The sequence below is a fragment of the Vigna angularis genome, chromosome 7 (assembly GCF_016808095.1).
Source record: "Vigna angularis cultivar LongXiaoDou No.4 chromosome 7, ASM1680809v1, whole genome shotgun sequence".
NCBI lineage: Eukaryota > Viridiplantae > Streptophyta > Magnoliopsida > Fabales > Fabaceae > Vigna > Vigna angularis.
Genome location: NC_068976.1, coordinates 6002620 through 6029834, shown reverse-complemented (window position 1 = coordinate 6029834; position 27215 = coordinate 6002620). Strand labels below are relative to the sequence as shown.

Genomic DNA, 27215 nt, shown 5'->3' with positions numbered 1-27215 from the left:
TTTCAAGTGATAAATTTCCAGTAGGCATTTGAATAATATATTAAAAAGAATTAAACATCTCATAAGTCTAAATTAACTTCTATAAAAAGTAGACTTTAAAACTAACTCACTCAACCTCACAAAAGTTAGTTGTAAGGCTTTAACTATACTTTGAGAATATTTCCAGTTAGATGTGAGATTTCTAACATACCTCCTCAAAGGATGAACATTTTGAATGTGAAAAGAGATATTTATGGGTGGTCCAACTTCTAGTGGCTCGATAGACCTATCAAACCTAGCTAAGATAAGTTTTGGTACAATCTTATAAAGTGGACTCGTAGCTTAGCTCTTGTTCACAAAATTGGCCTAGGTAAGGTGTACACCCACCTATGTCTTATAATTTGATCTCCAGTGGTTGTCTTATTCCCAACACTATGCACCTCAATTTATGGAGAAGTTGGACAAGGGAGCTTATAGAAAAGTTAAAGTTCTCAAATTGATTTTCATTTATGAAAGAAATTTGATATATTTTATCTCTTTGATTCATTTTATTTTATGACTGCAAGTGTTTACTAGAGATTTTATCCATACATTTCTCTGTACAGGCTTTTTGAGCCTAATGCAACTAGGTTATATAAAAAATTATAAACCTTGTATTAGTCTACTATCAGCAGCATATGCTTTATGAATATCCTGCAGCTTTAATTTTGTTGAATCAGTAAGTAATTAATAATTATGAGGTCAATATGCGATTGGACAGCAAACAAGACTTAACTTCATCTGAAGGATTTTGTCTTCAGAAGCCTTGGTTTTCAAAGATAGATATAGTTTGGATTAGCTTTTAGCTCATGGGGAGTTCAGTTATAAAATTCAACCGTTGACTTTTCTTTGGCAAGTGCAAACCTTTGTTAAGTTTGTAAATGCTTAATTGCTTATAGAGAAGTTATATGAGAAAGTTTATGAAAAGTTAATATGCTTGAGTTGAATTTAAGTTTTAATATATGGGATATGTTTGACTCATTTTACCTCCATTTCTTTCTTTTCTTTTCCTTTAGTACTAATTGAGAATATAGCGGTATGCTTTTCTTGTTAATGCCATCTGAGAAATAAGTATAATAAATCCCTTGTTTTGAACTTTATTTTGTATTTACTCGTCTTTTGTCCTTTTATTGCGCTGCTTAAGAGTTTCTTGTGGAAACAATTCTTATGAATATCACCTGACTTTTTCTTCTTTTTTTTTTTGAAACAGGATGTACTAGAAGATGTTTCAAATAAAATTAATTTAAGCCTCCGGTGAGTTTTATGATAACTTTTTGCTTTTTATTGTTTTACCGCATTTCTATTGAAAACGTTCAATTTTCTTTAAATAGTTTCAAGTTTGGTAGAAGAATATGTGAATATTTGAAATCCATATTCGAAAAAACTGCAAATACTTTCTCCATCTTCTTTTAATAGCCAAGGCACAATTGTGATATCAGAAAAAAAGTCTTAATAAGTAATGTAGAGGCACTCTCTAACCGAACACATCGCCTCCTGGAAATGCTCTAAGCTGCCATTACTTTTGCATATTCATCTATTCATCTTGTTTTCCATATGACTTATGTTTTACATGACTGTTTTTTTTTTGTCTTTTAAATAAATTACAAGGTTTCCTGTTTATTCTTGCAGTGAACCTGGTGAATATTCTTCTCTTGATGGTGGTAAAAAGGCTGCAGTTAAAAGACGCCAAGCTGCCAGAGAGGAAACACCACTGAATAAGGAAAATAGTAAGTAGTTTCAACAACCAGCAATGGATCTTGTGGCTGATATCTTATACATTGCAGGCATTACCTATTAAAAACAGACATAATATTTGAACATTCGTAAGCATGTAAAATTCCGTGGTATAGATAAACACAGAAAAATAACATGTGAAAATGATGTGTTCCATGATCCGTGGGTGGAAATACAATTAGAAAATGGAGGCGTCATAAAAGCTTTTTAAGGAAATGTTGTACGGCCAACAATCACTGCCACTAAGATAACTTAACGATGTTTAGTTTTCTGCTACTTGTCGAGTAATGGTTCTCAAGATTCAATTGAATTCATATCTGGGATTTTTCATGCCCTAGAGAAATTTCTCTCGATAATGTGAATTTTGTTTCAGCAAACGTAAATGCAAATGGAAAATGCATGGAAACATCAGCTTCAGAAGTTGTCAGAACAAATGCAAATGCTGTAAACTCTTGCCCAGATATATTTTTTCTGGCCTGTTTAACAAATGTTTATTTGGCTTTTTAGATTTTTGTTGCTTATTTTCAGGTTAGAAGAACAAGACGGAAAGTATAAATACGGTGCTGTATTCTCACGGACACGGAGCTTTGAAGACCGCGTATTCTAATCCAGAGTTGTGCACAAACTACAACACATCTCACTCCGCCGTTATTTTTCGCATTAACACAAGAACTCGGGCTTCTGTTTATACGTTTTCTTATCCTATAGGCATGCTAAAACTTTGTACTCCCAAACAAATGCCCTTTCTTTGTATGTATTTTTACTGATATTTTCGTTCAGATATGATGATTGGGAATAGCACATTAACAACAGTGGTGGGAGGCAATATATGTTAAAATAGTATTACCATGCGAAAATAGAATGTGAGATATAATGAAATGTCTAGTTGAATAAAGCATAACAAGTATTTGTAAAAAGAACCAAATGTAAAAGAATTCGGTCAATAAAATACATATAGTAACAATGATGGAAAAACTAAGGACAACGAATTTAAATTTCAAAGTCATGGAAAGTGCAAATGAACCATATCAATCTTACGTAGATTTGTATACGAAACATTTTGAGATGTCATATGGTGGTACATAAACTTGGCTTTCTTTTTCTGTTATTGCACTAACCACTAATGGCTTGGATGGTTGAAAGATACAAAAAGTAGAGAGGAAAAATAAAGAAATCACCCATGAGGGGGCAATTTCTTGTACTCCACCGAATTCCATGATTTCTTTTTGCACCTCTGTCAATTATGAAAAATATTAAAAATATCCTTTCATGCAGTTTCGTTTCATACTACGGATTTAATGATCTAGAAAGCTTTTAGGTTACATAACTTAAAATTTAGAATTTGGGTATTGTGTTTTGTATTATACAATTTAGGATTACTTTTTCTACCTTTTTTTTTTCAAATTGTCTTAATTGCACAATTTACAGTACGTTTTGAATTATGAAATTTCAAAGTATAATTTAAATTAGGTTAAACTCCTTTGACAATTCCTATTTATGTGGGTTTTTTCCAGTTAGATCTCCGTATTATTAGTTTCCCCAATTTAGTCCTAAAAAGTGAAAAATTGACTCAATTTGGTTCCTGTTGTTAAATTGACTTAATGGGGTTAAGTTTTTTATGACCTGGGTTGTTGGTGTGGACAATTTTTTTAAATGTGGCATTGACAGAGCTTTATACGTGGAATATATAATTAAAAAAAATGCTGAGAATTGAAACCCAAATTCGGGTTCATCATCTTCAACCTTACCTTTCATCATCTTCAACCCTAACAATTGATGCTCAAAGTTCATGATGAAATTTGGTTTTCATGAAACCCAAAAAATTTGTAAAATATGAAATTAAGCACCACTAAATTAGGTTCGAAAATGGAGTGGAGTCCAATCTAATGGCAGGCGCCGACAATGACCTCCTCTATCAGGGCCTCAGCAACGTCGAAGGGGGTGAAGCCCGGTTTGGTTAGTGTGCTTGAAGTTATCAATCCCCCAAACCATCTTCCGATCCCATTCCCAATCCAACAACCCTAAATTCAACAAATGCAGAGGCGCACTCCACTCCAGAAACGATGTGGCAGCGCAGCAGACATCATCATCAATATATGCCTGTGTTGTCTCAAACAGCAGATCTGGAGTCATTTTCAACATTTTCCTCGCTCCCAATCTCTTCGTTAGCAATGCCAATGGAATATATCTCCCCTTACACCGCGACCCCAATGAAAGAAGATCCAATCCAATCTTCACCAAAAACTCCTTTATCCAATCCAATCCTCACATAGGGAAGACTGAATGTCGAGAAACAGGTCAAAATGAGATGCACCTAATTCACTGTTTGACTCAGAGGATCCTCCAAGTTATTCCAAATAATCCTAAGCAATTGCACCCCATTTCCTTCGGAATTGGCTCATACTCCTCGGACATATCAGTTAAACCCACCAACAACGACACCTTAATCTGCTGCAAACAAATCTGCATCACCGTAGCGCATGAAATTGAAGTGACTATCAAGAGGATTCTCACAAAATCTACACAGGGTAGGCTCATTCTCACAAACGCAGAAGATACAGAGTATGGGATTGAAAGAAGAGGCGACAGAGTATGGCTTGCGTCTAGGTTTCACGTCTAGAGTTCTTTAGGTTGTGAAATTTGGGATTTCTCGGCAGGTTTATGTGAGGCCCGATTCAAATGTAATTTGAAATTGATTTTTGGATTTCTTCTCATTTGATGCATAGGGAAGAGGATTTTTGAGTGGTGCTTCATTGCAAGAGAAGATGATTTTTTTTTAATGTTTTAATCAAACATTTTTCATGTCAAACTTAAGAAATTTCACGTAACACCCTGCTTATTTAAGTCATCAAAAGCTTAACCCGGTTAAGCCAATTTAACGAGAGGGACCCAATTGAGTCAATTTTTCACTTTTAAGGACTAAATTGGAAAAACCGATAATACGAGATCTAACTGTGAAAAACTCACCTAAATAAGAACTTCCGAAGAGATTTAACCTTTAAATTATGTATTCTAAATTAATTTTCACTTATGGATTAACTAATTTAGAACTAATTTTTTACAATTTTGGATTTCGATTGATTATTTAATTCTTATTGATCCTCCTGCTTGTTCTTTTTAACTACGTAATCTATTGATAACGTAGAAAAATATGCAATATGAACCGCCAAGATCTTTGGTAGAAGACAAGCGAGCAAATCTGAGATTTTTTTTCTTCATGCACCCTTTAATTACAAAGTGCAACGTATTACTAATATAAAACAACACCACAATACCTTTTTCTACTACATCTTATAATCATTGTTACAGTTGCTGTCATCATTATAATCACTGTACCATCACAGTGCTGTAGAGGAAAACGAAGAGAAAGAGAACGTGTTGCAGAAAATATTTAATTTTTTAGGATGCTTTTTATCATTTAATGTGTTCTCAAAAATCTCTTATGAAAATTCTATTTTAAAAGTTGTTATAAAATCATATTTTGAAAATTACTCCAGAAAATTCTAAAAATAGGTAATTCCGAACTAACTCTTACAAAGAATAAAATTATTATTTTAAAACGGGGATGCATGAAGTAAAAGCCGAATATATCACCCATTCTGTAGAGTAGTGATAGACATACACTTGTATATATACACACCAGTACGTGTATTTTTTTTTTTACTGAGGTGGCAATGAATTTTTTTCTTAGTGGAAACTTGAGATAAGTCTTAGGTGACAAGTTCTAAAGGATGGAGAATCCTGATTCGTATTTGACATGAATCTAGGAGAAAACAGAAATACATAAAATAGAGTAGAAATTTATAGAAGTCACAATATTAACTATGCATGGAAGATAAGTCTAAAAGTTTAAACATAAAAAGAAATAAAAAATCTTTGATAAAGCTCAAGCAAGAATTTTTTATTAACAAGAATGCAAAGGAAAAATGTATTCTCCCGTTCCTTTTGGCTGAAGATTAATTTATGATTCCAATTACACTTATTCTATGCTTTTAGTAATGACTTTTTACATTCATCCTAGTTACAACAGCCAACACATAATAACTCTTATTAAAATATCAAAATTGTAATTATCCAAAAGTAATAAAACTCAGCCCACTATTTAACTAGCCATTAATAACGGACACGTGCGTTAAGTGAAAAGCATACAAAAGATGGAAGCTCGACATCGTAGAAGCCTAGTAGCATGGTGTTAGGTTGTCATACAACAACTCAAGTATACCAGCAAGCCTAGGTAGATTATAGTATAACAGTGTCACAATGATTTGACATAAAACATTATGTTTTAACTATCTTGATAGTTTAATATAAAGTAGCAATGATTTTGGTAAATAGAAATTAGATCTGGTTTGTAAAATCAGTGTGAAATATGTTGGAAACAATTTGGATTACCAAGTGAGTCACTTTCGGTTGATCTAACCGTGTTAGAAGTTTGACACCACCATTTTTTCCTCTCTTGTATCATATTTATATTCAAATATGGTGTTGCAAATGATCAAGTCCTAAGAGTTCACTTAGGTGTAACTTTAGGTCTATCCGTAACACCTAGAACCTAAAATCATCACACTTTAGTATGATTCCTCATTAAGATTCGTTGAGACAAAATCATAATGTTTAGCAACCTAGGTTTTGAAGTTTATCAAACAATACTTAATGAAATATTGCCTATAGAAAACAATGTCTAATGAAAGAAAGTTTTGTTTTTTAAAAAATCATCTAATAGACGATATGGGTAACAAATAACATCTTACTAGGAGAAACGTCTCTTTGAGACTCAAACAACATTTTATCAAGCAAGATGTAAAACATATCATGTAACGAAAGCCACTAAATGATATTGAAAAACATATATAAGTGTTTAATCAATAAAGTGAACTCAGCCTAGCGTTAAACGATAGAAAATTTCTAATAGAGTATTAAAAAATCCTTACATTTGAACTAAGCATTATGTATACGTCCAAATGATAAAGCATATAAAAGCTAACTTTATATGATATTATCTGAAAAGCTTTATAAGATACACATCTAATAAACATGTCATCTACATCATCTAAATTATCATCAAATGATACATTAATTAAATGACGTTGACATATTCAAGAATGCTCTAAGCACATAATGTACTTTACAATTATCAACGGATAAAATATTTAATACTATATAAAAAATTAAAACCATAGGAAAACACTAGAAGGTTTGCGTACTCGTTATAACCTAAAGAGATTTGTGTACTCATTATAATCATTTGTTAATTAGTAGAACCTTTTAATTTGTGTGCTTTAAGAAAGAATTAAACGTAGTTTGTGAGTTTGGGTAAACCATAATCTTTTATTATGTGTATTTTATGTTTGTGATATAAAGCATCTAGTCTAAATGTTGTTCGAAAAAGAGTTTATAGACTCTATTAGTGGCTCTTTATAGAATCCTACAATTCTATCGAATCAAATACTTAACTACAAGGTTAAATTTTCAACACATCCATCACCAAAACTAAATTGTGAGTATCAAATGAACTTAATCCATAATAATAATCAGTCAATCACTTTAACACATTTAATTAATCTTATATATAAAAGTTGTAATCACTACAAATTAAAAAAAAACAAAAATTTCTCCCATATTGATATTAAATGTAAGAAAAGTAAGAGGTTAGATAAGAATTGAACACGAAAATGTTAAACACAACTAGTAAAACTCAAGAAATTAAATCCAACTAAGGTGTAAACCATCAAACATTAATCCAACATACAAAAAACAAAACTTTATTTCCACATAGAATATCAAATCTCCTCCACAAAGAAAACCATAGCTCTTTTTTGTCGTAAAAACAAACTTTTAAACAATAATAAAGGCTAAAATCTTTAATCTACATATTTTGTTCCTGAAACAACTTTTATATATCTTAAGCATATCAAACACTAACAACACTAAAATTATATATATATATATATATATATATATATATATATATATATATACATTTGACATCATATCAACACTTTTGAATTTTAAAGTATATTCACTGCTAAGACTCTTCATTCTCTTTCTAATAAAACTAACATGAAAAGGAAAAAGAGAAAGAGATTGCTATTGAACCGAACGCTGAAATCGTACATATAATACTTAAGTCTACATATAAGAGTTTAACTATTTCTAAGTAATTAATATATAGGTTTAAACCTTGGTCTTCCTATTTGTGTGTCAATCTCAAGTGGGTCCTCGTTTTTTTTCGGTCTCAATTGGGTTCATAAACTTGTAAAATTGAGCCAATTAAGCTCTCTCACTTAAGTTTTCACTAACGACGTCTAACTGTGTTGAGCTGTATTTTTTTAATATGATGTGACATTGTATATTAAATTGAATGGGTAATTTGTTGTACAATCAACAATTCCACGTGGATGTGTTAAATTTTTATACTTTTTCTACTGCCACAGGAAACCCGAAACCCTCCTAGAATCGCCCCACCGGCCGCGGCGGCCTTTGGATCTTTTATGTTGGGGCTTTTCCTTGGATCTTTGGTGTTGTCTTGGTTGCAGGTTTGTGTTCTCCTCTCTCCCGTTCCTTTTTTTTTTCTCTCTCTCTCTCGCACTGCTTATTGATGCTCTCAAGACTTTATCTATATATGCCTCTCTGATGCAACAGTGCCTCCAATTTTCCGGCAAGCTTCAAACTTTCCGTTGCCGGCTCTGATTTAGATTATTTTCCGGTATGAATCATTTGCGACATCCCCTTTTTTGATTAAGAAATGCTAGATCTACTCATCGTGTCACACGTTCGATCTAAAACCTGGTTCCACAAGAGGAAAAAAAACCTCCCATCGTTTCCACAAGCACTAGTTATATTTCCCTTCCAATTTCGCAAAACTATATTGTAATTTTCAAATTGTACATCTAGAATTTCTTTCCTTTTTTTAATTTATTTTATACTTCCTTTATTTTTCAATTTTCGTTGTCGGGTTTGCAAAGGTTGTACAGTTAGGGTTGGTGGTGTGTTTGAAGGAAAGAGAAGATTTTGAATTTGGGTTTTTGTTGGATGGTGGAGAATATGGATCGCGACTTAGGGTTTTGATTTGGGGCTTTTCCTGGATCTTTTGTGTTGTCTTGGTTGCAGGTTTGAATGGAGGCAGCGTGTAGAGATTGGAGAGGTTGGGGTTTTAGGGTTCTTCATGATTCTGGGTTGGTGATGAAGGCGCGATGTGATGGTGAAGAAGATGATTTCGCTGTTGCGATTTGGGTTGCAGGTGAACTGCGCGAGGAGGTGATGGTTGCGCGAGGTGATGGCGGCACTATGCTAGGGTTTGGTGGCGGCGAGACTGTGGTGATGACAGCGCTCGTGTTTCATGGTGGAGTGATGAGGTTGCTCGCGATAGGCAGTGGCGTGATTCATTGTGTGGGTGGTGGCGCATGATGGAGGATGGTTGTCCAACGAGATGAGCATGATGGTTGGCCACGGCGGCGAGGATGGTGGGGAATGACACTGTTGCGGAGGCTAGCTTCACCTAAAAAAATTCCACGTAATATAACACTGCCACATCAACATTTTAAGTGTGCACCACGTCATCACATGCAGACGACATTAGTGATAACTTAACGGAGATAGCTTAATTGGCTCATATTTATAAGTTTATGGACCCGATTGAGACCGAAAAAAAATGAGAACCCACTTAAGATTGACACGCAAATACGAGGACAAAACGAGGGTTTAAACCTAATATATATCTCAACATTATACCCAAATCAAAAGCACTTTTAGTTTTCGGCTCGTAACATTCCAATTCTAATTGATTTTTCTTATAATTAATAAAATAAAATGATTAAATTTAACAATTCGTTATAATTTATATTTTACATTTTATTATATTGATATTTGAATTTTAATAATCTATCTATTTTTGTAGCTAATATAACTATTTAAAGTTTCTGAAATCTCACTCGTTGGAATCGATAATCATTAATATTTAATATTATATTAGGTTAATTTATTCTTAAAGTGCATTCTAAACTTCTCAAATTTCACCCGTTGAATTTTATCTACTTTTTTTCACTTGTTCCCACTTTATGCATAAACATATAAATAAAAGGTTTAATACCCTTTTTGGTTCCCACTTTCGTTGAACAATGTCAATTCAGTCCTCATTTTTAAAAGTGTTTGAAATATGTTCACAGTTAATAAAATTTGGGTCTAATTTGTCCCTTCTGTTAAATATAACCAAGCGGAGTTAGTGCATTGATGATTTGGCACAGTTATGGCAACGTATCAATATATTGTTTTGTACGGTGCTGACCTGTTAATAAAACACCATATTGAGGTTTTTTAAAGTTAGGGTTTTTATATTAGGGGAAAAATTGATTCAGGGTTTCTATATCGCGACACGGACGTCAACCTCTCCCTCCTCGGCGATGCCGACATCAGCCTCTCCCTTCCCGGTGACGCCGTCGACCTCGTTGTCCGCGCCAAGACTGTCCTCGATTTGGCCTGCCCAAACACTGTCTCTTGCGCCGACATCCTCTCTACCGCAACCCGCAACCTTCTGACCATGCTCGGCTGCCCCTTCTACCCCGTTTTCCTCAAGCGTCGTGACGACCGCTTCTCTTCCGCCACCTGCTCTCGCCTCTCCTTCCTCTGCCCCTGCTCGCCGCCTTCCCTCCCACTGCCCCTCCCAATGCAACCTCATCAAAACTCCTTCCCACCTATTCCCTGACTGCAGATCCACCCACCACTCCCCTTAGTACTCAGACTCCCCATACCTAACCGACATCCTCGGCTTCCTCCAACAGTTCCTCAATAAAGGAATCCAACTCGATTGGGACCAAAGTCGTGACCCATACTTCACTAACTGCATTATCTGCCGCGCCAACAGCGATACCTGCGGGTTCAACTCATCCTCCCAGAACAAACCATTCCTCTGCTTCCATTACCGCTCCCAATCCACACTTACCCCACTATGGATTCGCAAATACAAACCGAACAAAATGGCTTTTTTCGCTGCCGCTACCCACAACTTTGACTCCATGACGGTCGCCTTGCGGCGGTGAAGTACCTCCACCGCAACCACTCCTCTGTCGTATTCTCTACCAAGTCCTTTTGTAACGAGATCTTCATCCTCTCCTCAATCCACCACGCGAACCTGGTGAAGCTCCACGGTTACTGCAGCGACTTGAGGGGAAGGAGAGGAAGAAGACCCACCGCTGGGAAGAAGACAAATTTAAAGAAGACCCTGTCTATGCCCTAAATCACATTTTCCCCAAATTAAAAAACCCTAAAAAGCTATATCTTTTTTAAGTCAATTACACGTCAGCACGCACAAAACAATATATTGACACATTGGCATAACTGGTGTCAGATCATCAAGGCACTAACTCCATTTAGTTATACTTAACGGAAGGGACAAATTAGACTCAAATTTTACTAACTATAGACATATTTCAAACACTTTTAAAAATGAGGACTGAATTGACATTGTCTAACGAAAGTGGGGACCAAAGAGGGTATTAAACCTAAATAAAAATAACAAAAAGGGTTAACTTGCCATCGGAAAAAAAATATACTTTATTAATACATTTATATTCTTTGTTCATAACATCTAAGGTGAGAGAGTTTGATATCTTTTTAATAATATTTTAACATCATCTATGTGTATGTGATTGGTCCAAAATTACTTCATAATCAATAATAATAATCATAAACACTAACATGGACCAATCACATAATAACACATAAATGATGTTAAAATGTTATAAAAAAAATTGTTATGAAACACGTAAATTGTGTTAAAATGTTATAAAAAAAATTGTTATGAAAGTATCATTATCCATTTGTCTCTCAAAATTTTCAATAAAATGTAATCTAAAATAGAAAATGCATAAAGTTAAATAAAATAAAATAGAAAATGTGAGTGAAATTTGTCTATAGTAATAAATCCGTGAAAGTGCAAAATCAAAACATCTTGGTTTAGTGCGTATTCAACCCGTAAAGGCTAGATTCGCTGCTTGGTCTTCGATCTTTCCTGAACACATTCTTTTACTCCAAAGCATGACTATTTTCTTCATCTTCATTTAGTTTCGTTTTCAATCCATCATTCTTTCTGCGATATCATATGGCTCACAATCACAACTCCACCGATTCTCCTCTCTCTCGTCGTATAGTTCGTGCCTTCCTCCACTTCCTAAATTCTGGTATTATTCTTCTCATTCATTCCTCACCAAGAATCACTTTCCAATTTAACTGCAACTGCAAGGTTTTATCTTTATCGGCTATCTATGCATATTGACCAATTTTATCAACTGGGTAGATTTATTTGTCGTGATTAATTAGGTTCCAGTTGCCAATTGTCGTTTTAATTGTATTGAGTTTGATAGAGTGGAGAGAATTTGCTGTATGATTTTCATTTATGTTACCAATTTTTTTTCTTATTTTCTTTTTATTGCGATCAATGCATGCTCTCTAATTTGGTTCGTCTGGAATAGTTGAACCGGGTCCCGGGGTTGATGCTGAGGGGATTCAGGTTGCTAGAGAGTGTTTGACAGAGGCTTTCAAACTTAATTCTTCTTCTGTGGATGGGGATGATGGGACATCTGAATCTTTGATTGACATATTCAAGTCTCTTGAAGCTAACAAGCAAAATGAAACTAGAAAGTCGGATGTTGATACTCAATGGAATTGTGCGAATGCTTCCAGTTCATTCTCTGGTGAGAATCCTGCTCGTGGGATGAATCATTCTGAGGCGTCAAAATCTACGGTTAATTGACTTCACACTTACCCTCATATGCCATTGCATTAGACTAGTTCGTTAACATTTTTGGTTGTTATATTTTACTTTTTTTTGGTGGGGCCTTCCTCTTTGATGGATTGAATTAATGTTTTCCATCATCTGTCAGTTGATTGGAACGTGCATGTCATTTTTCATGGTTCACACTTTTCATGAATTGTTCTCATTTAACTAGTGCATGGTGAGCATGTGATATGTGATTTACCCAACCATTCAAATAGACATAGTTTAACATCTTGTTTTATCCCTGTACCTAACTATTGAAATTATCGGGATTTACCTCAAGAAGGAAGAATAAAACACAAATTTTGAATAATGGAAATATAACTTCAAACTTCAATATTCACACTAGCTAACAAATTGAAGCCTTCCAGAAAACCTATCATAAGGAGCTCAAGTTTTACTGAACAAAACCAGAAATCAGTCACTTAAAATAAAATTCCTGTCAATAACCTAGTAACCTGTAAAAGGCCAGGGAAATTTGTCTTCTATTGGCATTCTCTTGCAGTTGGAACCAAAATGCACAAACCTCATGTGCCACATGTTTATGTGATGTAGGGACTTAACAGGCCACATAAGCTGATCTATTCTATTAAAGTAATATTCCTCACTTATCGCCTCAACTGACATGAGGAACCATGTTTATTTCCAGGGACTTCTTTTTTAATTTCAATAGTTCAAAGCACTAAGGTTACAACATATGACTAGTTTTTGGACTAACTAGGGAGCTTACTCCTTTATTTATTAAATTAGACTATAAATTCTAATTTAGTGAATAAACATGTGATGAAATGTAATGAGATATAAAATCATCATGCATATTCACCTGGTAGCGTAAGCTTTTGGGATAGTTGGTTCATGACGTGATATAGCCTCTATGACCTATGGTTATGATTCATGCCTTCAATCCTTGTTGTACCTGTTCATCAATCCTTTCTGAGCCTGTGCATGGTGCACATTTCAAGTTCAAGAATCTCTTGCTTGTGGGTGTGTGATTTAGAACCATTGACGTGACTTTCCTAATAGCTTAACTTTTGGGATGGATGATTTGTGACTGTAATATAGATAGTTGGTTTGCAGCTAAGCAGCTGCAGAAATTAGAAGATTAATTTTGATCTTTTAACTTAATGGGTAATATTGGTTTTGCTAATAGTAGTTAATAATCAATTTTGTAATATTGATACTGAGTTATTTCATGATATACATGTCTATGCATTCACTGTTTTTGTAGCACATAAAAAATCACATTAAAATAGTTTATTACTGAAATTTTGATTCAGTTCTATTTTATTTCGTTATATGTAACTTGATCAGGTTGAAGATTCAACACAGGAACCTTGTACTTTTGGTAGGATAACATGTCTCCTTTATTTTATTTAAATTTGAGTTATTGTATACTTTTAAACCTTCATTTAGAAAATATTTTTATATTATTTATTTATCATCTCAAGGTTATCAAAGACAGACATATCTAGGTTTATAGTTTTGAAATTGTAACATTTAAAATCTTTATTTGTTATACCTTGAGAAGCCTCTTGGACGTAGACCCCTCCTTTCATCATACATTGCTACATATATTAATAACTAAACGATTTTAGTTTTCTCTTACATGACAAGGACTGACACAATACTTCTTTTCATAGTCAATTTCATGGAAGTAAAGGTTGCAGTTTTCTGATATAATTTTCGAATGGCAATTTCTTAATGTGGTTAACATATCTATATGTTTTTTCTGATGGTGAATGGGTAAAAGGGAAGGGAATAAAATTTTCATTGATAATCAAGATATTAAACAGCAACAAGGTGTTGCTTTTGTTAATTATTATAAAAAAAAGTTATTGTTAATCTAGATTCTAGATGAGTCTGTTTAGGTTTTCTTTAATGTGCTCCTTGATGATAGGGTAAGAAATAGACAATAGGAAATATTAAACGAAATGTAAAAGCATGCTATATTTTGAAAAATCTGAAAATCATATAGAACTTCCTTCTTATATATTACCATGAGTAATGAATGCTATTTTTTTTCTTATTTTTTGACATTTATCATTAAGGTGCACTTTTGCAAAAGCTTTTCTTTATAGGATAAAGGGAAATGGATTTTTAAGTCAAAGAAAAAAGATGATTCTGCATACTTAGAAAGACAAGATATCCTCTAAAAACTTGATAATAACTACCAAAGGTGATTGATAATTACAACCATCGGATAATGATTTGTAGATTTATTTTGGACTGAACTGGTGTACTTGAGAATTAAACTGTAAAATAATTCTAGAGGGCTTGATTGATCCCTCTCATAATCTTCTATTTATAAGAATAATTTGATACAAGAGTACATGATAAATAGGGTAACCCTAGACACAATACAATCATGATAAATAGGATAACCCTTGACACAATATAATCATAATAAATAGGGTAACCCTTGACACAATATAATGATGATAAAATAGGATAAATATCCTAATAGGTGTCTTAAAATGTTCTAAGTTAAATTGATGTTCTTAAAATTTGAGTGCAGCATCTAAAGATGAACTGTGCGGACAATTCTTTGCTGCTTTGGAGAAAAATCACTATTTCAGGAGAAATACTGATGGGAGTGATGACATAGTGCAACTGGAGAAAGCATGTTCTTTTTTTGATGAAGGTTGTAAGGTATGACATATTATGTCATGTATAAACATATGTTGCTCTTACTACAGTTATTATTTTATTAAATTTGGTTTATTTCTATCCTGCCATAGACAATTAATTCTTACTGGAAAAAAAATCAAAATTAAATTAATACTATGCTACTGATTTGTAATCAGAACCCAAAATGATGCATTTTCTAACCTCACACTTTAAAACTCAAAATAACTTAATACTATACTACTGATTTTTAATCAGAACCCAAAATAGTGCATTTTCTAACCTCACAATTGTTGTTCAAGAACCCAACATGTGGTTCTAGAACCATTTTGCTTGCTTTATTTAACTCATAAAAATGTTGCAAGTTCTATGCACTCTTAATTTGTCATGTCCTGAGCAACTTCATGGAGCAGGTTGGAACTCCAGAAATTAGGTATAGTTTTGCTGGTATTGGCCTTCCCCAATTCAAATTGTGAATCAAATAACGGTGATGCTGTACCACTTCTTGGAATTTATTGAAGGATGGAAAATGGTGGTGGAATTTCTTAGAGATGATAGAGAGACAAGGAAGACAAAGACCTATATAAAAACATGTACAGCCCAAAGAAAGAACATAGAGAAAACAAATTCTCTTTGATTTCTAGAGTTAGTGCATGTTTGTTCGAGTGGTTTCTTGAGAGAGCCTTTTGAAAAATAAGCAATTAGTTTTGAGAAACAGTTGCAAGTGCGATGGGAAAATGGAAGGGGATTGCCACAGGTTACTCGATAAGATCAAGTTTGGGTTCTCCATAACTCAGAACTGAAAACTGACTTTTCTTTTAAATTTATATGTCCCATTGCATTACAAGTACATCCTTTTATGTAGGCTAAATTTTATGTGTCACACTCTAGACAACCACCATAATAAGGCCCTCCAAATTCCACATTAATTCTCACTAAGTAATGTCCACTAGTGATTAGCTCCCTCCAGTGTTTCCTTTTCTCATGGCTAGTGTTACCTTTAATTCCCACTATATGCCTCATTACTTCCTATTATAAGAACATGAATGATTCACCTCTTGTGTTGTTTTCACCTTCCCATGTGGCAATTTAGCTTATTAATTAAAAAAACATAATAAAAATTATAAAGAAATCCTAAAATTTTATTGACCTCCTCTAGATATTATAATGTGTGTTTAGACAATACCTGAACATGATAGTTTTACCAATGTGGGTGCAGCCGGTCTTTGTGTTCGTATTCAATAATTAGGCTAGCTGGGCAATTTAAAACAGAGTATAAATACTTATTTAGTCACTAACTTTCAATCCCCACTCCTCAAGTTGGTTGGTAGATGTCATACTCAACTTGTTCTAATCAACCTTACTCCCATTAAGATATCAACTATCTATTGTTGAGTCCAGTGGATACAATTTCTCTCCCCTCCCTTCTCACCATCCCCCTCGCCCCACTCCAACTCTAAATGAAAATACAATCAGTTTTTTTTTCTTTTGTTTTTTATTCATTCATGAAATATTGAGTTTGAGGTTGAGATTGAAACAGAAAAATATATTTCTAGAGGGCTTGATTGATCCCTCTCTATTTATAATAAAGAACTGATACAAGAGTACATGAAAGTTTAAGGGATTGCACTAGATACCTAGGTGCAAAACTAGGTACTACTATAGATACAACTCATAAAAACTAGCACACTACACCCTAAGTAGGCTTAATGATGATACATAGATGTAATTATTCTAACAGTTAACAGGAAGTTGAATGTCCAACAAATCTTCATAGGTGGCTGGTGGCCCTTGCAACTCATTACAAGTTTCACTTTACACTTGATCTTAAATTTAATTTCTTACTTTCCTAACAGATTAAATTTCCTTCTAGGAACACATGATAACTACAAGGGCTATTTCTAATCTTTAGGAAATCTAGTTGACTCTAACACAGGTGAACCTTGTACTTTTTGCTCCTTTTGTCTTAAAAAATTATTTGACAACCCAGGGTTCTTGCCAAATACCTTGAGATGTACAATATTGTATCCTAGTGAGGACTTTGAGAAAATAAATGAATTGACTAACCATACTTTATGGCAAAGAAATGTCTCAATGTGTCATAGTATGATAATTAAGTTTATCAACCAGTTTCACGTAACTGTCTAGTTCAGATTGTAACCTCGAGTTTCACATTTAGAACCATGAAAGTGTCACTGGTAAGGATGACAGTGTGGTTCCTCTTCTATTGCATTCCATCAAGAGTTGATCATATTATATAAAAGGAGCTAGAATATGTCGAATGACACAAATGTTTACCCAATTGGAATGGGAATATCTAAAACTGGATATTGAGAGCTTGAAGCGGGTAGTAAGAGCTTGAGGATCATAAATATACAGTTGCTATCTCTACGTAGTTAAAATAATGCACTTTGCAATCTCTGCTATTATTCTTGTATTATTATGTAATTCATTTAATATCTTTCTTTTTGTCTTTTTAATACTACAACAGCAGTCAAGTCTTATACCACTTGATGGGGTTGCTATGCAGATCAATCGACATTGGACTGATGGGTTCTATCAGAACAAATTTTAGTAAAACTGTCTGTTTAATTCTGATGAAATCTGCTTCTATGTAGGAGATGGTAAGATCTGGTTGTCAGCAGTTCTGTTTGATGAGTTTGGCCGAATCACTAAAAACATTAGGTATGACAAGTGACTTTAACTTTAAGAGGTTTGCTTTTTCTTTGGATGAATAAAAGTTTTCTATCTTGAGCACACTCAGCTGTGATTTACGTGGTGTGTAGTATTTCTAGGCATAACAAGAAAACCTGAATCAGTGGGTAGCATTCCTGACCTGATTTAGTAGGGACTTCCCACTGCATTCCTGTCCTCGCCTTGCTACGTTTGTTTTTTCATATATATATATATATATATATATATATATATATATATATATATATAGTATCACTATATAACTTTTGTGTGTTTGAATTATAATATAGATACTAACTTTATTACTTATTTAAAGATGTATAAGTAAATTAAAATTGAAAAAATGATATGGTGGGTTTCCAAACAGGCCTAAATACATCCTTCATTACTAACAATTTAATCATCCAATGTTTTTCTTTTTAAATCAAAATGGAATGTAACACATTTCTAAAGTTGTTATAAGCCAACACATGTCTTTATATTTTACTGCAGATTGGTTTGATTAGATTGTTTTTCAATTTGAATCTATTAAAGTTTGATAAAGAATATTGGTATTTATCGCAACTTGATATAGTACTTGAAATTTGCTTTTCACTCAGGTAACAAGGCAATGCAGTCTAAGAAATACAATGATGCAATTGAGTTGTATAATTGTGCTGTTGCACTCAATGAAAAGAATGCTGTTTACTTCTGCAACAGGTATCCCTCTGGTCTACACCCTTTCTAAAATTAAAAAAAAAAAAGCGTATTTAGGCTGGAAACAAGAACTTCAAAAGAAAAAGAAAGTTGTTTGTTAGTTTTTCCGATTCATAATTGCTTAGGCACCTGCATATTTAACTGATGAAACTACATTTCGTCCCTTCATTTTCTTACATATATCAGGGCAGCTGCTTACACTCAGATTAACAAATATTCGGAAGCAATTCAAGATTGTCTTAGATCTATCAAGATTGATCCAAACTACAGCAAGGCATACAGTCGTCTGGGTTTGGTTTATTATGCTCAAGGAAATTACAGAGATGCTATTGATAAAGGGTTTAGAAAAGGTTGGGAAAGAACTATATTCATTCCCAAAATTTATTCTTTGTAATCTGTTTTATTGCGTTTTTACTGGACATTATCGGATAATGTTGACTTTATTGTTGTTATCTACTGTTACCAAGGTGGAGATCCATCACCTTAATTTGTAATGTTAATCAGAACTAAACTTTTCTCAAAAGTTCATAAATGGTTAGCTTTTATGCCATTGGGGTTTCCTACCCCTGATGGAACATATGATGAACATTATAGTCTAAAGAATTGATTTGGGTGAAAATGAATTCTGTATTTATTAGAATTATAGTTGGAAAATGATTCAGTGTGCAGACTTTTATAGGTGTTATTAATTTATATGTATAGGATCCAAGGTGTTTGGAATTTGGAAATCTTAAATCCTGTGAATCTCGATCTCAATGTATTTACCTTGGCATATTTTGTATATGCAGCGTTGCAGTTGGATCCAAATAATGGCTCTGTCAAAGAAAATATCCGGGTTTATTTTATTTTAACTTTTCCTTCTGCTTCTCTTGTTACTTTTTCTGTGATTATAATGCTGCCTTTAAACACAGGTGGCTGAGCAGAAATTGTTCGAAGAGCAAAACCGTGCACATCACAACCAGGTATTATTAGTATTACTATTATCATTTAAATAGTTATGGTATAGTTTTAATTTGAATAGCATGATTTGATGCGTGTGATTCATCACTACATATATACTTCGTAGTTATCTTTTCTTTTTCTCTTCAGACATAATATTTATTGGTGTTTGTTTCACAGAATTATATTATATTTTCAGGAATCATATTCCTTGAAATATTATAAGCTAGAAATAAAACTTATAGCTACACTTAAAATGGTGTTTGGTTACATTTTACTATTTCTTGGAATATTTTAAATTCAAAACAATTTAAATAAAAGATTAGTAAAAATGAAAGAAAGAAGTTTAATAGTAAAGAAATTCCCATATTCCCACCTCATTATGGGAATAGAAGATAATCTCCATTGTGGAAATAATATAGTTTTGTTCATTTATCTTTCAGTATTAGTTTACTCTGAATATATTGCAGTTGTTGCTTCATACTAAATTGTCAGCGAACATTTTTACTTTTCTCCTACATCGCGCAGTGACTTCAATTCCTTTTTTTCTTCTTGATAGTTGTTATTTCTGTTAAGAGATGTTTGTAATATTTCTGATGACTGTTTGCTACTTTACTATAACATATTGTCTTCAATTCAACAAATTTCTCTCTGCATTCTGTATAGAATCCAACAAGATCATCGCAAGAAGTTCCAAACCAATCAGGAAGCACACCCCTGCCACCCACATTTTCTTCTGTGCCATTTAACCCCAGCCAAATGGCAAACATGCTCAGGCATATGACCTCAAACGCTACAAATTCACAACAGAGGCCACCGACTGAGGAATGGGAGCAAGAAACTACTAGTGAAATTAGATTTGGGGCAGATATTTTAAACATGGAGCAAATTCCGGAGAATCTAACAGGGGCCGTTCAATCTATGATGGAAATTTTATCTAGGACCGTAACCCAGGGGCAACCACCTGAGGATCAAACCAATCCAAGAACAGGACCAAACTAAGCCTTTTCAGCATTAAGAGAATGTAAAGACTATTTTTTGTTTTCCTTTTTTTTAATATATTGCAACAACAGAATTAACTAACCAAGCTCTTTGTGTGTTTACATCATATACATACAGTGTTTGAGGGGCACTATTCTTTTGGGAAGAAAAATATACTATTTGTCATTTGCTGATATTTGTATTTTATTATACCTGTTTTATGAAGTAAATGGTGCTATTCAATATATCACACAAAGACAACTAAATGATCTTATAAGATGATCTTAAAATACCATTAAGGATATTGTAATATAATTTAGTTTTATTTTCTTATTATAGCTTCCGAACATATTGAAAGCTATTTATCTCCGCAAACTTATTATATACTTTTTTTCAGCTATTTTTGTGATATTCCAATAAAAATTAGTTTGCAATTCTTTTATAAGAATTAAAGGTGAGAAAAAAAAATGCAAACGGTAAAGTTTAATCAATAATTATTCAATTTTATATTACTCTAATTTAAATAAAATTATCTTAAATTTAAATTCATATTTTTGGTTTTAAGTTCATTTAATTAAATTTAGATTGGATATAGATGGAATAAATTTTTTCATTTTGAAAATTCAAAATAAATATGCTTTTTGATCATTAAAATTGAGTCAAGTTGATCAAAACCGAAACAAGTTGGTTTGGGTTTAGTTGAATTAAAGTAAACTTGCATTCAAACAAATCAATGCATGGTCATGTTCATTTGAGTTAGAACTAAACCATATTTAGTTGAGTTAGGCTTGGTACATGATAGTTTTGGTTCAATTAAAACTAGGTTAAGTAAGGTTTAAGTTAAGTCGAGTTAGTTTAAGCTCAAGTTAAGTCGAGTTAGTCTAAGCTCAAGTTAAGTTAGCCTAAGTCTAAGTCGACCTGATGCAGAACGAGTCTACATTTGATAGAGTTGAAGTGAGTTTAATTCATTTGAGGTTGGCTAAGCTTAGGTTGATCCTAGTTCAATCAAAACCATATTGATCCTGACATGATTAAAACTAGGTTAAGTAGGATGACATTTAGTCTAGTTATGTTGGAAGTCTCACATTGATTAGAGATAAGACTAATTTATAGTATATAACTGGATGTTAACCTCATCTTACAAGTCGGTTTTGTGGGATTGAATTAAGCTTAAAGTCCAATTCTTAACATATTATCAGAGCTAGGTTCCTTTGAGAAAAAAAGTTTTTTTCGCCTCTACCACTATATCTGTCGTTGTCGGTAGCGACATTGCCTATTCTTGCTACTAGCAGTGCCATTGTTTACCACTGTCATTATTGAAGTTCTAGTTTCGACTGACGATCACATCGTATTGATTGTCTTGGTCAGGCGACCACCGTACCATTAGATGCCTTCATCGAAGCTCTTACACGCTCTTAGTGCCTTTGTCTTTTGAAGTTGTTGATTTGCTCCCTTTTCCTTCATGCATGGTAGCACGTCTTGCAGTGATTCAGAGTGTTGAGGTTGCTCTTTTTCCATTTTAGGTTCATCGTGCATGGTCGTACGTCTCGTCTCCTCTTAGACATTTATTTAGAGCATTGAGGTTGCTTTTTTTTTCTTTTTCAGGTGCCTTGATTAGAGAATATTGGATTTTTAAGGTTTCTCTCTCCTGTTTATCCATGACTTCTTCTGCTACTGTCTCTTCTGACTTCCCTTCTGTCACCATTGCATTTGACCCGTTTATATATGATTTTTTCTCCCATGGCAAATATACGGCTTTTGTTAGTCTATCTATAGTCGTAGTGGCTCTTCAACAATGACCTCTTTATCCATGGATATCAACAATGCATTCCTTAACGACGATTTGCAGGAAGATATTTACATGGAGCAACCTCTCAGATTTGTTGCTCAGGAGGAGTCTTCAGGGTTGGTATTTCTTCTTTTATGTCGTCTTCGTAAATCATTAACAATTGGGTGTCACTCGAGTGTAGAAGCATATATTTTCACTAAGTCTATTGATTATATTAGTAGTAAGTTTGGTATATGTAATTTGTATGCACAAGCTTAAGGGGGAGTGTAGATATATTATGTTTATCTTATCTTTATATGTTATCTTTAGTTAGTTTGTTATTATTTCTTATTTGTATTTTGGGCTTAGCCCATATTCTTCTATTATAAATAGAGTACCATATGTGTATATTCAATATAACGGAGATTAATCCCACATATAATGTTTTAAAACTTTTTGCAAAAACAACGTTTAATAACTATTGCGAGTGTTAGATAAATTGTAGTAATTGTTAGATCCCTGTGATTTCAAGCAAGTGTTTAGGAAAACGTCTTAAACAGGAAAATAAATAACACAAGTATTTTTATAGTGATTCACTCAACCTAAGCTATGTCTAGTCTCCCTTAACACCTTTTAAGGGGTTCCACTAATCTTATACAAGATTACAAACAAGTATAACTTTCTCCTGGTATACAATTATTATCAACAACTTCTAGTTCCCCTAATCAACTTCACTAGTCTGAGTTTAGCCATTTTTGGTATCAACCCTAGACAACCTATCTAGAATGTTTAACTCAACTGAGTTAAATAATACAAGTGTTTTAATTCACTTATGAATAAACAAACATAATCAATATTTCGATTACAAGTATAGATTCAAATAAATCTTAAAGAAAGGATAAATTCAATACTACGAAATATGATAACTTGAAAAACTTTTTTCTTTTTCTAAGAATAGAATAAGACGATGTAAACTTTTAGAGAGATAATAGTGTAACGATTCAATGATAGCAAAAGTTCTTCTATTCTCTTTTGTGAGTTCTCATTATATAGCTTTATTCGAGAGATTATCGTTACTTAGAAAGAGTTGACCTTTTTTAGAGTAAGTGGCTTCTTGTACAAAGATTTGTACTTTTTTGCATCTTAGGAAGAGCAACATTGCTTTAACAGTGAGAGCTTGTACGACTATGGCAGAACATAAAGCTTTAGGGAAACATTTCAAGAATGTCTTCCTATTTCTCAATGTCTTTCTGATCTGTGTGTAGTGCTTTTGAGTAAAGTTTGGTGTTGTCATTATCTGCACAAATAAAGAGAGAAAAAACAAAGAAGACAAAAGTATAGTACGTTCATGCACTTCTCTTAGACGTTACATTTCACTAAACAATATTTTCGTTAAGTGTTGTATGTTAAACTTTAAAACTCGAGTGGCTAGACAATCTAGTCTCTCTAGAAAATCTTGTCTTAACATCAGGTTGGTGTCATGTCAAGCTAAGTTAGGTTGAACCCATGCCACATCGAGCTAAGTGGGTCTAATCCTATGTTTAGTGAAGCCATGGTAGGCATGAGTCGGGCTAACTCTAATAGGAATTAGGTTAGGTTGGTCCGATATTAAGCTAAGTTTGATTGAGTCTAAGTCTAAGTCGAACTCCAGTGGGATCAAGACGGATTTGGCCAAATGAAGTTGAGTTTATATTTGAGTTGATCCTATGTTAAAGTTGATTATGTTGATCTCACATCCAATTTAATCTAATTAACAAAATGAATATTAATTTGAAAAATGTTAATCCATGATCACATCTAATTTAATTCAAAATCTTTTTATATTAACTATGTTTGTAACATCCCAAAAATACAGTATAAAACCATATCATAGAATACTCACATATTAACAATATTACAAATCAGTTCAGAAAGGAAGGATACGTTTATGGCGGAATGGCCTTACAAAATACTACAGAATTAAAAATTTTACAAAGCTAAATACTGGACCGAACAGTTCCAACAAAACAATCTTAATCGAACGGTTATACAGAAAGAAAATCTCTAATTTCTGAACGGTCTTAAGGTTCAGCCTTAACCTCCACTTCTTCCAAGGCTTCTTCCAACAAGCATTCTTCCCCTTCTGCTCACATCCACAGGATGATCATTGCAACAGGAATGACAACAGAATGAACAAAACAGACAAGATAGGAAATAGGGTAAGCTTATGTAATTTAATTAATTCAGTAAGACATATATTTCTCATAAATCTGATATAATTCCATAGTCAATTATTCAACAACCAATCATACATTTCCAACCATAATAATTCATCACTGCATGGAATGACCAACCATTTGACTCTGACTGTCCGGACTTATGAATTATGTGTAGCTACGACGTTTTTGCACCCAGGTGATGTAGTAGCTGGGATGCCCTCAATAGCCGCCACCCGAGGTTAGTCCGTTCTTACATCGCCCATCTTAACCTTATGGACTAGGACCTCCTGCCATTCTCACACAAGATTTACTCCTCTCTACTTGAGAATGAGTAATCATAGAATATCAGGATAAACGCCACTTTAGCATGACCACATTCATACTTTACCATTCCATAACAAATCCTGAGATATTCCTCCCATGAATACTCTTTCATATCCATACCATTTAAATCACATCATACTTTAAAGTCATCATACTTCATTATCAATACAGTCAAACCAAACCAATAAAACCAGATCCCATCTTAAAACAGAGTTTAAGGAGATAACCTAAATCTTAGAAGTAAGACCGACACAAGAGAATATTGTTTAGATTATCATAACCGAACACTTAGTGTAAGACCGAGCGGTCTTTCACTTATCCACGGAACAAGACCGAACGGTCCATACAAGACAAGACTCATCAGAAGCCTAACACTTATAATAATAAGGAACGTTTCCTAGATACTCAACCATTTTGACCGAAAGGTCTTTACTAACAGAACTCAAGGAATGTATGGAATACTATAGAATACATATAATTAAACCTAACAAAAGATGATGAAAGTTTTTATCTGAGAACTAAGAGTTTAAACCGAACACTATAAACGAGGGTCGAACACTTTTATTCCAAAAATAATATAATTGAGTATTATGATGAGACCGAGCGCTTGGATTAAAACCGAGCACCACTGAGACCGAGCGCCGGGTTTAAGACCGAGCACTACTTAGTTTATACTAAGAATGAAGGAGTATAGATATATCTAATACCATTATGTAACACTTATTTTTAATAAAGGATAATTATAATATCTACAATTTTAGATATTATAGAATACCTTAACTAAGCTAATTTACAAAGAGAAAGCTATACTTAGACCAAACGCTTATTTATCAGAGTACTAAGAGAAAAACCGATCGATCATTAACTGAAATTCTTTACAGAAGAAGAATCTAGTTCAGACCGAATACCCAAATGAAAAATCGAATGGTCAATAATGACTCTCGGTGACAAACACAGAATTACGCAGAATGCTGCAAACTTAAGATCAAACACTATCTCAACCAAGTTCACATCATTTATAAATTATCCCCTCATTCAAACAAACATGCAGTAACACCCATACTTCATATTCATCAAATGATCAGACAAACATACAACCATTCAGAACAAGAATCATAATCAAATTATATAAGCTTCCCTTACCTCTTAAACTTAGCCGAAAGCTCATAGTTTGAATAGAATAGCTCACCACCAGAAATCTTAGAATCCTACGGGTCAGGATTTATGAAACTAAACCAATCAAAAGACTAGAAGTGTGTTCAGAATGAGATGATAACTCATGAAACCAGAAACTTGGTTTGCATGTACCAGAAAACAATAGTGCTTAGAGAGGAATGAACTTACCAGCTCAAACCAGCACAAACCAGCAACTTGATCGGTGCAAAAGAAAGCTCATGACACCAGGAAGACTTAAACGTGGTCTGATTGAAGATTGGAAGAAGAAAAAGATGAGAATTCTTAGAGAGAAGGAGAAGAAGATTGTAGAGAGAAGTAGGAGAAATGAAGAACTCAGAATATTTGGAAGAGAATGATGCATGCAGAAAAGTGGCACGAATTTTGAAAACTTAACTTATATACTATCGTCAAAACCGATCGTCCACTTTGCATCCCACACCTGTCTTTCACTTTCTGAATTTCAGAACCCTTGCACCTACACCTGGCTTCCACTAACTCAGGGTTTTTAAGGGTTCTGACAATGTTTTATAAAAATACTTTAATTACATTATTTATTTTCTCTTAATTCTATATAAAAAAAGTTAGTAGAATATACAAGTGTCATCATAATAGTTTTTCAATTTCTAATTTTTGTTCTAAATTTTCTTTTCTTTAGTTTTTTTTAATGATATCCTACGTATAGCTGATAATAGTGAATATAATTATACTAATAGGTCGAGGAGGAAGACACCTCAACTTACATGTCCACATAAATTAGAGGGTTCAAAACATCTCGACCAACACTACACTATGGAATGAGATGCTCACATATCCATGTAGGTAGCAAGATAAATCATAATTAAGTAATAACATATTAAAGGTAAATGTGTAGGAGGTTTATCCCTTTTGTTAACAAAATTACGCCATGCAAGGAGTAAGTAATTGAGACAAATGAATATTACACACATTATTAAGGACCTAAGCAAATGTACATTTTTGTGTTCACACATCTTATGAAGAAGAATTTAGAGAAAGATGATTTTCTGTTATCTTGATCTTGTAAGCAACCCTAAGGAATATGAAACCCCAAAGAAGAAGTCATACATATTCCTTAAGCAACTGACCTCCTTCTAATCAACAACCCTCTAACCACGTGTGCAAATCCAACTACCTCGAACATACAATCATGAACGAGTACTCTACAAGATGCACGACCAATTCTGGAGCCTGCTAGCTTGGTCGAAAAAGGCAGGCTGGAACAACGTTTTCAATTCTAGAGCCTGAACCAACCCGCCAAGCCCGACAACCTAGC

General features: G+C 33.6%; 2 protein-coding genes across 5 annotated transcripts in view; both read left to right on the top strand.

Annotated features, from left to right (window-relative positions):
* Positions 1 to 2647, top strand: part of LOC108338408 (sister chromatid cohesion protein PDS5 homolog B) — a 43308-nt gene extending 40661 nt beyond the window's left edge. For all 3 annotated transcript variants that reach the window (XM_017575270.2, XM_052880356.1, XM_017575271.2), the window contains 4 exons: positions 1229 to 1272; positions 1648 to 1745; positions 2126 to 2196; positions 2281 to 2647. In XM_017575270.2, the coding sequence (XP_017430759.1) occupies positions 1229 to 1272; positions 1648 to 1745; positions 2126 to 2196; positions 2281 to 2307 (240 nt within the window). In that variant the 3' untranslated portion in view covers positions 2308 to 2647. The remainder of the gene's footprint in view (positions 1 to 1228; positions 1273 to 1647; positions 1746 to 2125; positions 2197 to 2280) is intronic.
* Positions 2648 to 11689: 9042 nt separating this feature from the next.
* On the top strand, positions 11690 to 20652 carry LOC108338324 (uncharacterized). Of its 2 annotated transcripts, XM_017575124.2 has the most exons (10): positions 11691 to 11927; positions 12219 to 12490; positions 13835 to 13868; positions 15039 to 15172; positions 17767 to 17833; positions 18442 to 18541; positions 18725 to 18888; positions 19327 to 19373; positions 19450 to 19500; positions 20144 to 20652. In XM_017575124.2, exons 1-10 carry the CDS (start codon positions 11849 to 11851, stop codon positions 20477 to 20479), a joined length of 1284 nt encoding a protein of 427 aa, XP_017430613.1. In that variant the 5' UTR covers positions 11691 to 11848; the 3' UTR covers positions 20480 to 20652. The 2 variants fall into 2 exon arrangements, with proteins under 2 accessions (XP_052736097.1, XP_017430613.1); XM_052880137.1 differs by lacking the exon at positions 13835 to 13868 and having other exon boundaries at positions 11690 to 11927; positions 12219 to 12440.
* The last annotated feature ends 6563 nt before the right edge of the window (positions 20653 to 27215 follow it).

What these genes read in the sequence shown, in the direction of transcription:
- LOC108338324 (XM_017575124.2), top strand. Translation starts at nt 11,849, where the DNA reads ATGGCTCACAATCACAACTCCACCGATTCTCCTCTCTCTCGTCGTATA. An exon ending in TGATAAAGGGTTTAGAAAAG is followed by an intron (nt 18,889 to 19,326) that starts GTTGGGAAAGAA and finishes TTGTATATGCAG; the next exon opens with CGTTGCAGTTGGATCCAAAT. An exon ending in CTGTCAAAGAAAATATCCGG is followed by an intron (nt 19,374 to 19,449) that starts GTTTATTTTATT and finishes CTTTAAACACAG; the next exon opens with GTGGCTGAGCAGAAATTGTT.